At 39.0% G+C, this 12,912-nt stretch overlaps 1 protein-coding gene and 1 long non-coding RNA gene across 2 annotated transcripts in view; both read right to left on the reverse strand.

The window, feature by feature from the left end:
• Window positions 1-6,392: 6,392 nt before the first annotated feature.
• Window positions 6,393-7,240, reverse strand: LOC306997274. Its single transcript, XR_013797341.1, has 3 exons — window positions 7,105-7,240; window positions 6,591-6,816; window positions 6,393-6,467 (listed from the first exon to the last, which is right to left on the reverse strand). It is a non-coding gene; the product is annotated as an uncharacterized lncRNA (long non-coding RNA).
• Window positions 7,241-7,318: 78 nt separating this feature from the next.
• The window catches only part of LOC306997482 (serine/threonine-protein kinase pim-1-like), a gene marked incomplete at its 3' end in the record, with an annotated part of 133,233 nt that continues 127,639 nt past the window's right edge, over window positions 7,319-12,912 (reverse strand). Inside the window, exons 2-6 of the mRNA XM_079610786.1 lie at window positions 8,482-8,637; window positions 8,248-8,342; window positions 8,055-8,105; window positions 7,373-7,680; window positions 7,319-7,328 (exon numbers count right to left, since the gene is read on the reverse strand). Coding sequence (XP_079466912.1) covers window positions 7,319-7,328; window positions 7,373-7,680; window positions 8,055-8,105; window positions 8,248-8,342; window positions 8,482-8,637 — 620 coding nt within the window. The remainder of the gene's footprint in view (window positions 7,329-7,372; window positions 7,681-8,054; window positions 8,106-8,247; window positions 8,343-8,481; window positions 8,638-12,912) is intronic.

The raw sequence follows: 12,912 nt of genomic DNA on the forward strand, positions 1-12,912 counted from the left end.
CGGGTTTTATTTTTTGTGTGTGAATGCTCTCATTGATTGACATTCACGCCCGAAAAAATACGCGGAGCAGGAGTGCGTTAAAGTGAAAACACGCTTTTGATGGACAAAATAAATATGATTTCACACAAAAAATGCCCAAAATGCATAGAATGTGCATGTCTAGTGTGTTTAACAAGAACTGGAGTAGGCTAGAAAATGAACACAAAAATATTTGTAGAAAATGTACCCATTTAAACTTGTTTTAATTATTCAGTTTGGGTAAAAGTATATGGTGTTTTATTTAATAAAAATAATAATAATAATAAATGAAGAGTTCAGATGCAAGTTAAGCCTCTAAGTGCCATCTGAAATTTTCTTCTAGAATGATCATTTTTATCAAGCTTGAATATTTAAGTTCAGTAATTTATCTTAAATGGCAATGAAAATTACCTATTTGTCATTTAAGTGAAATTACTGAACTTAAATATATGAACTTGATAAAAATTATAATTTTAGAAGAAAATTTAATCGGAATCGGCTAAAATCGGTATCGGCAGGTCAAACTCAGTGAAAAATCGGAATCGGCCTATACAATTGTAATCGGTGCATCTCTAGTAGTAAGTATGGTTTAATCTCATATCAACTCAGTTATAGAGATTTTTGAATCCGGACTATTGAATGGTGATTCGGTCATGACGTATGTGTTTCTGTACATCACTTTTTTTTGCTCTCGAAGTCAAAGGGGGCTGACTAAAACAAATAATAATACTAAAAATAAAGATTAGCATTTGTTATACATTATAATTATTATACTTGTCTGTTTTTTTTTTGCTGTGATACAGTGTCATAACATGTAGACCTCACTGTTGTTCAGCAAGACTTAATGTTTGTTCTATTTGATGTAGATATTTTATGAACTCCTTTTTTGCATTATATTAACATTTTATATTGAATGTCTTCTGTTAAAATATGAACTAAGCATTACATGCCATATAAAAAAATCGTGGTTACGACTGTTCCCTGAGAGCAGGGAATGAGACAGTGCATCGATGACGCTTTGGGGAATGCCCTCCATGTGAACCGGTGTCTAAAAAGCTATAAAATCACGGCAAACGAATTTGGCGACAACCTATGACACTATTAGTGCGACCCAGAAGTATAAAAGGGGCGCCTAGATACGCAGTGCAAGTTCCCTTTCGAAAGGGAACAGTGACTTTTTTAACAGATGTTAATTTTGCATTAATATTTAAAAAAAAATAAAATAATATTTTTCCCTTTTCATAGATAATGTGATCAAACAGTTTCCGACCACGACAGTGTCTGAGGTGCGAGCACTGATCAGAAGAAAATGCAACAATGAGGCAAACTCCAAGACCAATCACTTCAATTCGCTTGAAGGAGGAAGGACTGTTTGCAGCTATTGTATTTCACTTTGTTTGACTTTGTTGAACTTATTCCTTTAAGTTCTTTTTTTTTTGTTCTGTTTAATACTTCTGCAGATCAATGCATTTTATGTTAATGTATTTTGTTTAATTTTCATATGTTGCTGTACTTATGTAGTGCATTAAAGTTTACTATCTTTCAAAGAGTGTTTGTGTGTGTTTAACTGAATTATAATTTTTAACTGTATTTTTAATACATTAAAATATATTTTTTTCATACTGAATGGTTTTGTTCAAAAAATATATTTTTAATATACTAATAGTGGGTCTTATATTGTTCTACTAATACATTATTAATAACCTGAGATTATATTTAAAATATACTGGGAACACATTAATATGATGTTAAAAATATATTTAAGTTGTATTTCGAAAGTACATTTAAAATGTATTAAAAATACAATTTAAAGAAGTGCTATTAAATTACACTAAATGTAGGCTACTTAAAATAGTTCCATTTTAACACAATTAAGTATATTAAAATATATTACTATTACATTAAAATTGAACTTAAATACATATAAAAGTACATTTAGTATACTTGAAGTTGTTCCAAAATAACACATTTAATACATAATTAATACAATACACTTAAAATACATTAAGTATATCAAAATAAGCACACTTTAAATATATTTCCTTTTCACCTGGGTTCTTACCTAAACATCACGTTGAAGAATACTGATTTTAGCATTTAAGGTATAGATGAAGGTCAAGCAATTCAAGAGTCTGACATTAGCTTTTGTCTTTATGCACTTCCTGACCATTAAGCTCAAGGTACAGCGGTGCCTTTGTCTCTATGATAATGTTAAGGTTTGAGCAATCAAGTCAGGATGATTGGATTAGCAATACAATAGCTGATTAGCTCGGTTTCTAGATAACCTGATATACAGTTTTTTCACTGGATAGAATCAACTCCTCCTTACTTTCCAGTCCCAGAAGTCCCTCCCCCTTAGAAGGTATATAAATTTCAATGTAATCTGTTTTAGAGCTAGACTGATTTTGGACGCAGCCGTGCTCAATAAATAACAACTTCTGAACGCGATCCCAACTGTCTCACTGGTCCTTGCTGCTATGAAAGAAAAACTTTACAACACAAGCAAAGTCATAAATAGCCGGAGTGCTATATCAACATTTGAAAAAACTGATTGTAGTTTCCTGGCTCTTATAAGTTGCAAGCAGTGACCTTGCTGAGGTGTCCTCGTTTTCTTTGATAAATTGTCTAAATTGCACAATTTTGTCCCAAAAAATTTAGTTTTCAGAATGCTGAACACATTTATATATTTTTATTTATTCAGTGTATATAGAGGTCTATGTTTGGATGAATATTTTAGACTTGTGTGAATGTCGTCTCCCCATACAGACGAGCAGCTGTCGTACAGTATGTTCAGACGGAGGCGCCAGAACTGAACGATATTTCTACAAGTATCCAGTCAATTTAGGGATTTTTCTCAGTATATATTTTCGTTTTTGTGCTCCACTATCGTATGTTCTCTCGGGCATTTTGCCGCTAAAATGTCGTCTAGCAATACCAGTGACGAAAATGAAAATGATTGACATGATTTGAACAGTAGCTGATTGGACAGATGTTACCTTAATGTCACATCTATCCAATCACCTGATTTTTTTATGTTGTTTATGGGCCAATGAGAGTCTATTTTTGTCTATTCTTGAGTACCTATAGAGTAGTATTGCATCCTTCATATCTCCAAAAAGTCTTTAGTTTTATTATATTTATAAAAGAAACATAGGCTGTACTGAGTCTTTCCGGAAAAAACGAGCTGTTGGAGGCGTGTCGTGTGGGCGGAGCTAAAGAATCACGAGTGCGCGCAGCTTTTGCGTTGAGAGCGTCTGGAAGCTGTGACATCATTTACCGTGAGGAAAAAAACGTTATCCAAAACAAACCATGACTAACAATCAGATTCAGCCGTACATTTATGATCCAGAATCAGATCCCGAGGCTGAAATTGAATGCGAGCAGCAGCAGCAACGACTACAGCAGGACGTCTCTATGTGGTGTGTACTGGAACTGTATAAATGTGCTTAGCACAAGTTTTTGTCAATGACTAATTTTCACTTTATGTCGTCGTATTATTATTTTTCTTGAAAGGTGTACATGTGGGAAGTGCAGTTTGATGCTGACTGAGGCGGAAAACGTTTGCTGCCAAGAAATAGAACCGGTTATACCCGGTCTTGAAATGCATTATAATGTGTAAAGGTGTAGTTTGTAATACTTAATATGATAGCATACAATTAGCTTACTAAATGTGCAGGGTTGTCTTGCCCTGGCAACCAAAAACACACTTCTTTGGTGACATTGTTTATTTCTTCAAGTCCTGTGACTGCAGCGGTCGTCGGTCTGGACAAACTCCTGTTGCTGTCCTGTTCATTTCAGCTCTCCGACCCATCGCCACTGTACGTTTGACGAAAAATCAATGCCAATAAGAACCGAGCGCACAACTGATGCTGGCGCGCGCGGTAAATGACTTCCGCAAGAGGATAACAGATCTACACGCGAGGAAGCGGGAACTCGGGAGCTCATTCAAACCCCGCGTGCGCGCATGACATCTCCTCTGCACACAATACAAGCCCTCACGCGCCCATGATCATTCCCCACGCTCTCGCGCATGATCTGCTCTCGTCTGTCGCTTTTGCTCGCTCGAACCATAGAAATACATAATAAAGGCTAGATGTCTTACAGCTCTAACGTCATCACCGGCGGCCATCTTGTCACAGGCAAGCTTTCTGGCGGGCTCTGTGGTACCTGATGTAAGGTGAGTGATCTGCACGAACACAAATACTCTTATCTCGCTGATATCTTGACGGATTTACAAACGGTTTGGTTTCTTACAAACATAATTAACGTGGCTATAATTCTGGATGCTTGAACTTCAATTAAATAGGTTTTAGACACCAATAACGATTTTATGACAACTAATCTTTTGTCTAAATTACAATCTTTGTGGATGTGGTTGTAGTTATTAGCTGGCTAATAATGGTCTAAAGTACTCGTATTTCATTCTATATTGATCTGCTTTTGCACACAGCTTCACAAGACCTGTGCTAGGGCTCAGTTGTGTTTCTGAAGTCATATCAAGTGACCTAGAGGACTGAAATGTGGTCAGTTCAGAGATGCTTGTTATCCGGCAGAAAGAAAAAACAATAGGATTCTATAAAAGTGTGTGTATATATATATATCATGTTTCCATTCTGTACACTGAGTTTTAGTAGCCTATATATTGATATAACATAAATACCTTGTGCGTGTGTATATTAATTGCACCTATCTGTTCTGTTCAATGTTATTTTCATATGGAAGTCCATGGTTATAATTATTCATAAGTATGCAGTGTCATAACTACCGGTACATCTCTGACGTTTATAACAAACCAACCCGTTTGAAAATCGGTAGAGAATTGAGCAAGTTATGGTTATTTAAAAAGTACATGCACCATTAAAACACAATGTTACGAGTGAACGAGCTGATGTGACAAGATGGCCGCCAGGTGTGGACGTCGACCTCCATTGGTCAGCAGCGCGGACGAGACATCTAGCCTTTATTAAGTATTTCTATGGCTTCAACACTTTTATTTTTGGCAGTCGAGGGGCAGGACTTACTGTTTTAATAACCTCAAATGTCATTGGTTACTTCCCCTTTTCCGGAAGTCAGTTGTGATTAGACGCCTGTCCAATGACCCGTAATTCACTTGACTTATTGGCCAGAAGGGCCGGTGTTGTCATGCTACTGGGTTGAATGCTTTTCCTGTATAGGCTCCAGTCACAGCTCAGAGACCCACAAAAAAATTAAAATAAAAGTCAGTTGTTAGAGATGTGCGAACAAAAAATAAGAGATACAAAGCATGGATAATAGTAGCCTAGGCGCAAAGGCGGCGCTGAAAAGGCCAGAATAAAAAAACATCTCTAGAAACTCATGCGGCCAATCAGCCTACGAGTTTATAATTGCCTAATATTAACTAGCTGCAATGATTCGCATATTGCGGCGATAACCGACCTCCTCATCTGAGCTGCTTCAGCACTCAAACACCGCTCGTCGGCAATGGCAAAATGTTTGAGATGACCGATCAAACCGAGCGGGATTTCTGTTCACAGAAGCAGGAAAAATAACAGAGGAAAAATAATATGCCCCCGAACCCCCTAGCAAGATCACTTTTGGGACCTCTGTATTTATAAAACCCTGAGTACGGCAATTGCACTGAATAGAAAATTATATTTTTGAAAAATACAATGAATTACAAGGCTGTACAGAACAGTGCACTATTGCAGACTTATAGACTGAGGGTTTAATTACATTATTTTAATATAGTCAGTCGGGAACTAAAGTGGGCCGGTCTAAGGCATGAACCTCCAGGGCTGAAAATGAGTCCCACTCCGGCTCTGCCTAATTTGTTTTATTTATTGTGGTTTATTAATGTGTAATGTGATTTAATGCATTGTTAATATAGAATAGATTCTTACCAGATACTTTATTAACAGGAAGTCTTAGTAAATGCATTGTGTTGTTAAAGAGATATTTACAGACTGTAATGACTGTAATCTATTCTATATTAACAATGCATTAAATCACATTACACATTAATAAACCACAATTAATAACAAATTAAGTGATGTCTCAAGTCAAGTGAATTACGGGTCATTGGACAGGCGTCTAATCACAACTGACTTCCGGAAAAGGGGAAGTAACCAATGGCATTTGAGGTTATTAAAACAGTAAGTCCCGCCCCTCGACTGCCAAAAATAAAAGTGTTAGAGCGAGAGCAGATCATGCGCGAGAGCGTGGGGAATGTTCATGCGCGCGCGAGGGCTTGTATTGCGTGCAGAGGAGATGTCATGTGCGCGCGCGGGGTTTGAATGAGCTCGCGAGTTCCCGTTTCCTCGCGTGTAGATCTGTTATCCTCTCGCGGAAGTCATTTACCGCGCGCGCCAGAATCAGTCGTGCACTCGGTTCTTATTGGCATTGATTAGTCGCCACATGTACGAGCCTCTGCTGCTCAGACTCAACTCTCTGCAGAACCGCCTCTCGTCGACCTTAGAGAGGGAACAAGAAGATGATGATGATGACGTGATGCCGGTGATTCTCCTGGATCTGGAGCGGCCTGAGGCTGGGATATTTATCTTCATTTATTTAACTTTATTTTATAGAGCACTCACCTCCTCTTTCACACATGTGAGACATCGACATCCTTCTCCAAATTGCATTAAAATAAAAAATAAAAAAATAAAAAAACAACTCTCCTCCATCAGTGACGCTGAAAAATGCTGAAGGGGAACGTCTGTCTTCTCTTTAAAGGGGTGTTAAACCACTCATGGCGTAACATGTCATCTAAAGTCATCCGTGACCCTCTGTCATTAAGTTCATTATGAAGATCCAGGCATTCTGCAACAGTTTTCAGAAGACAGTTGATTAGTCATGCTTGTCCTTATAGACACTCATAAACAGATTTTGAGAAGTGTAGTTCATGTAAGGTCATGTCACCATGAAATTCATTTCTTGCTGTTACTATGATATTCTCTGGATGCCCATGAACATTTATCCATAGCTAAACATTCATTGTCAATCCGCTGTGTTTTACACTTTGCTCATCATTGACACTGATCATATTACTGAGCTCTATATGTTTTTCAAGCAATGTCATTTCCATTTCACTCTTGTTGTTGCCCTCACCTTTGGACAGATGCGACATTTGCCAAAACCAACGGCTTATTCTTGGCACCAGCGCATTCAGCAGTTTCCGTATGTCGTCGCTCACGGCCCACTCAGCGTACTTCCTGACCGCTGTATTTAAAATGGGTTCATCAGCTCCTGTAGGAACACATTTGCAGAGTTTAGTAACGCATTAACAAACACATCAACAGTGGGCGGTGTTGGAGAAGCCGACTCACGTGTCTCTGGGAGGATCAGTGCGCCTCTGAAGTCCATCAGCTTGACCTGCAGGCTGTTTGGATATATAAGGATGTTTTTCATGTGTGTGTCATGAAAGATGCCGTGATGCATGCAATGCTGCAGCGCCACAACGAGCTGACGAATGATGTGCTTCACCGCGTACTCAGTCAGGCTGCCTCGATTTCGCTGAACATATTCATACAATGTCATGCCGTGATGAGGATATTCCAGCACCAGGATGTCTTTATCTTTCCTCACAAAAATGTCATATAAATGCACAACGTGTGTGCTGGCCGGAGACTGTTGTAGCTGCAACATGGCCGCTGCGTCTTGGCTCAGCGGAGTGGAATAGCCGGGCTAAAGAAAAGAGGTCGACAGAAGGTTAGTTGACTCCTAACTAATCTCTGATCACGTGACTAAAGGCCCGGGATACTTTTTCATCTCGCGAGCCTTTCAAAGTAAACTCTTGGGCTGCCCTGTCATTCATTCGAGCCATCAGTCAATTAATCACATGTTTATATTCATTTAATTACTTAAATATACTTGGGGATAAACCACATACTTTGGGCTTAAAGAGTTTATTAAAGATGAAAGCAATGTACTTTACAACTGATGTTTCTAGGCTTTCAACTATATCTTATACGGTCTACATACAGATTTATCAATTACCAAATTAGAATTTAATAAACGATTATTGGAGAATTTCATGAAGAACAAAGTTGTCAACTTACAAAGTCCACCAACTTCTCAGGCCGGCTCTTCTTAATAAAACTGATGAGCACCTAAAAAGTGAAGAAAATTGTTGCAAACGTAAGTAATCTGATCAATTTTTGTTTATGTGCATCTACAATCTCTACATTCCTGATCAAAACTGTATGTTTATGTCAGGACTGAAGACTAAAGGGAAAAGTGTGAGTAACATACTCGTTTGCTATCCGACTTGCGAAATCCCATATGATCACTCCGATCGCCTCTGCATTTGAGTTCCTTCACCACCTCGTAAAGAGATTTCAAGGATCCTGAAAAACACACGTTAGCATGTTAATAATATCCAGCATGAGCCTGAAGTCCAGCCGCAAACACACCTGAGGCCAGGAGACCACAGGAGTAGAGATTACACTAAAGCCAGAAGCATGAGTGACGATAATAAACACTCACTGCGTGCCGGCCTGGACCCCAGCGGACGTGGACGCTCCTGCGGTGTGTGTGGACGCTCCTCCTCGGGCACAAACGCAGACACTTTGGTCTCCGTGTGGAAGAGACGTTTCCACGCTCTCCGGCCGCTGGCACACACACTCGTCCACTTTGAGTTTTCTGCAAACAACAATATTGATGAGAAACGTGTGTGTTATTAGCACAGATTACGGCTGAATGATGCACTAGTTCTGCATTGAAGAACACGAGAAGAATCACACACACGTCACATTATAATGGTCTCCTGTTTATATGCTCCTGACACCCAGAGAAAAAAGTTTTGTGAATTTAGTATTTTTTTAATGTCATTACATTGTTTAGAGCATAAGAAACAAATCAGTTGTGAAAAGGATATGTTATCCATATGCATGTGCTCTGTAGTGGACACCAGGACTCTGTTGTTTAACAATAAAATTACACAAAATTACATTGGGATTTTTTTTTTTCATTCACCAATAAATGTTTAGATTTCGGGATTTTTTTTAACCAAACATTGTATAAAGATGATTCTCAACTTTGTTATGGAAGATATATCGGAATGAATTGATATGTCATTTCATTTTACTTATGCAATATGAGGGTAAAATGACCATAAATGTAATTCCCATTCAAAACAATCTATCTGTACACTATATTCAATTTGCATATTAATATGTTCTGTTGACTTTTATTATTATCCCCATGTTGAGGTTTTGTTGCAATGAGTTTTAACATGCATACACAGAAATAAAACAAACATATGAAAACTCAAAAACACATTTTAAAAGCTTTTTCTTTTTTTTGCAAAAAAAAAAAATGCTGGCATCCTAAATCACAGACCGATGGTAATCTCTCGAACTCATTAAACAGAGCATGTCTGATAGGATCTTCATGGCTTTGCTAAGGATTCTGGTTTGGTAAATTGTCGCAACATGTAATAATTGGAGTAATAATTGCCAACATTTTCATAACCGTCCAGACTTCACACTCCGGTACGCATGGTCTAAATTATAATGTGGTCAAAAGTGTTTTGGTGTGTGTGTGTGTGTATTAACCTGTGGTGTTGTTCCCCCACGCGACTCTAGGGGAAGCGGGAGCTTCACTCTCCTCCGTCGAGTTTCTCTCCTCCATCATGTCTAACTCTGACTAACTCTGGCACTAACTCTGGCACTGACTAACTGACTAACTCTGGCACTGACTAACTCTGACTCTGACTAACTCTGACTCTGACTAACTCTGACTCTGGCACTAACTAACTCTGGAACTGACTAACTCTGGCTCTGACTAACTCTGACTCTGACTAACTCTGACTCTGACTAACTCTGACTCTGGCACTAACTAACTCTGGCTCTGACTAACTCTGGCTCTGACTAACTCTGGCTCTGACTAACTCTAACTCTGATGATAATCGCTGCACTGACTGACCTGAACAACTCGGCCTGTGACGTGATATAGAACTCGCGCTGCCGGTGACGTCGCCGCGAACACATTTAAAGAGACAGTTCACCAGAAATAAAAAAGGGTAATAATTTAATCACATTCAGGTCGTTCAAAGCACGTGAGACTTTCGATCATTTTCGGAACACAAATGAAGGTATTTTAAATGAACTCTGGCAGAGTTAAAGATACTGTTAAACTATAATAAATTGAGTGGTTTAGTCCAAATCTCCTGAAGAGACTCGATCGCTTTATATGATGAACAGATTGAATTTATTCTCTGCTGTAAAATAACAAACCCTCCAATGCTAACTTTATAGGGAATTGTATTGTTGTTATGTCCAAAAACACACTGCATTCATTTATTAATCAGTATATATTCAGTGTTACACACACTAAGCCACATTTTGAACATTACAGATTCTTTAGCCATGTACAGTGAAGTCATGAGTACAGAAAACTGAACACATCAATTCAGAAATTAAACAATATAATCAGTGAATGAGGGTAACCATGATTCATTTTTTTTAAAGTCTCATCATAGAATAATGATTGAGTCACTGATACTCTCCATAATTTGGCCCAAAACATAAAGACATGATAAAAAGATATGAAAAGATTGAGCAGTTACTGCAGATCTGAGTGTCCTGTAAATGCGGTTGATGTGCTATAATTCTGCTTCACTACCAGCCGCTGAACCTCAACAGTGTGACAATGAGCAAAGACAGTCAGCCAACAAATAAAGAAACAACAACGTTCATGAAGAGCATTTCCAGCATATCTCCTGTTTTATTTGTGTTCATGTTGAGTTTCTCAGGGAGAATCTGAGCTCTCTCGTTCCTGACTGAGTCCAGCTGTTTCAGTGGATGAGGAAGAGGATGATGAAGAAGATGTTGATGAGGATGAATGAATCTCACACACACACACACACACACACACACACACACACACACACACACACACACACACACACACACACACACACACACACACACACACACACACACACACACACACACTATAGCTGGAGACAGTGCACCTACTACACACACACAATAGCTGGAGACAGTGCACTCACCACACACACACACACACACATGATGTTTTATAAACAAAGTTCGGGAGGAGCACATTCAAATAATTGATCCAATTATCACATCATTCCAACCAGCTGTCAACAATCAGTAATCAACATTTCTATCCAATCAGCATGAGTGCAGACCTATATAAATACTCATTCGACTCACCAACGTTCCTCGACAGTTTTTCAGCATCCCTCCACCACCCCGTCTCCTCACACTCGCCTGGTTACTTCCTAAACCAGCAATACGGGGGGAGTACTCTGGGTTCGGGCCGAATACCGAGCCCGGAGCCCTCTCCTCGGACAGCACGCCAAATATGCATACCATTTATTCCATCTGACTTATTTGTGAGTGTGAACTCGTGAAAAGCTATAGCTGGAGACAGTGCGCTCACTACAAACACGCATGCACACACACTCCAGCTATAGCTGGAGACAGTGCGCTCACCACACACACACACACACACACACACACACACACACACACACACACAGAATGAATAAAGAGTATTTGTGTTCGTGCAGATCACTCACCTTACTTCAGGTACCACCATGGGCGTCAGTTTGGTTTGAAATGTGCTGGGGACAGAGACGCATTCGGAAGTGCATTTTCAGAAGTGCTGGGTACAATGACGCATTCATTTTTTTTAATCTTTCGCTTAGGTCATGTTTTGAAAGACGATGTCCTGAAGCTTACTAATGTAAGCTCTGCAAGCTACTTGCAGTGGCGGCGTTTCACAAAAACCTAGTATGGCATTCCGTCTGGCAGAGGCGGCAATTGCCTGGGGCCCCGCATTTTAAGGGGCCCCCCGAGGGCTTATAATTTAAACAATCAGAAATATTAATATAAAGACGCAGCAACATCAGTGGGCCCCTCGCTACTGCTTTTACCCTTTTCAAACTGGTGCAGCGCGTATAGCTACTCGCGGTAGGTAGAAAATGCATGATTTGATTTGTTAAAAATGAAAAGGACTTATCCGTCTGGCATGGTAGCTCGCTCTAACTTTAACCTAGATAAATGTTCGCTATTAGCCTATATGGATATTAGGTGCGGTGCATATCCAAAGTGTGTGTGCGGAGTGTGCGCGCACTGCATGGGGCGTCGGCGCGAACACTTGCATTTTCCTATCAACAGAGGAAACAACTTTAAATACTCAATCTTTTTTGAGGTCCAAAAGGAATAACGCATCAGTTGCAAGTAGCCTACTTTTATTTGGGTAAACTCACAACTACAAGAAAACGTTGTGCTTTTGTAAAATAAAATAAAACAAACAGGGCGCGCTATAGCCTAATTATCTCCATGGCGTGAACTGGAGCGCGTCTCAATAATGAACTGAAATGCAGTGTATAGCCTCAAAAACGTGATGAATATTTCTATATAAAGCTCGAAATATCCACTTTTAAACGAAAAAATTTGAATCGAAAGCAAATACCGGCTGATTAGGCTGTAGGCCTAATCCATGAAAGGTGCATTTATATCTAAAGGCGCATCCACTTTACAGTGGAGATGTATATAGATATGTTTGGAGCCGACACTGATTTAGAAATATATATTTTATTAATAAACAATAAAAATGCCTCATCATTTTTCAGACATAGCTATTATCATTAGCCTGCTTTTGCCGGTGCTTTGCGGCAAGATTTATGCATGCGCTTGAGCGCGGAATAGGCTATATATTCCTCCATACACTCATTATTTAAGCAGAAATTAATATAAACGTGAGAAAAAAATAAAACGAGCTCCACAGAACATAAAATATTAATTTTATTAATAATTTTATTCAGTTCGCATTTATGAGGAAAAAACAATGTTACGGACGTGACCGCTCTGAAATCGGCACTAAAAGATGCTTTAAAACTTTCACAGACCTCAATCAGAAAGCACAAAGCCTTTCTTT

This window comes from Phoxinus phoxinus, assembly GCF_949152265.1.
Source record: "Phoxinus phoxinus genome assembly, chromosome: 4".
Taxonomy (NCBI): Eukaryota; Metazoa; Chordata; class Actinopteri; order Cypriniformes; family Leuciscidae; genus Phoxinus; species Phoxinus phoxinus.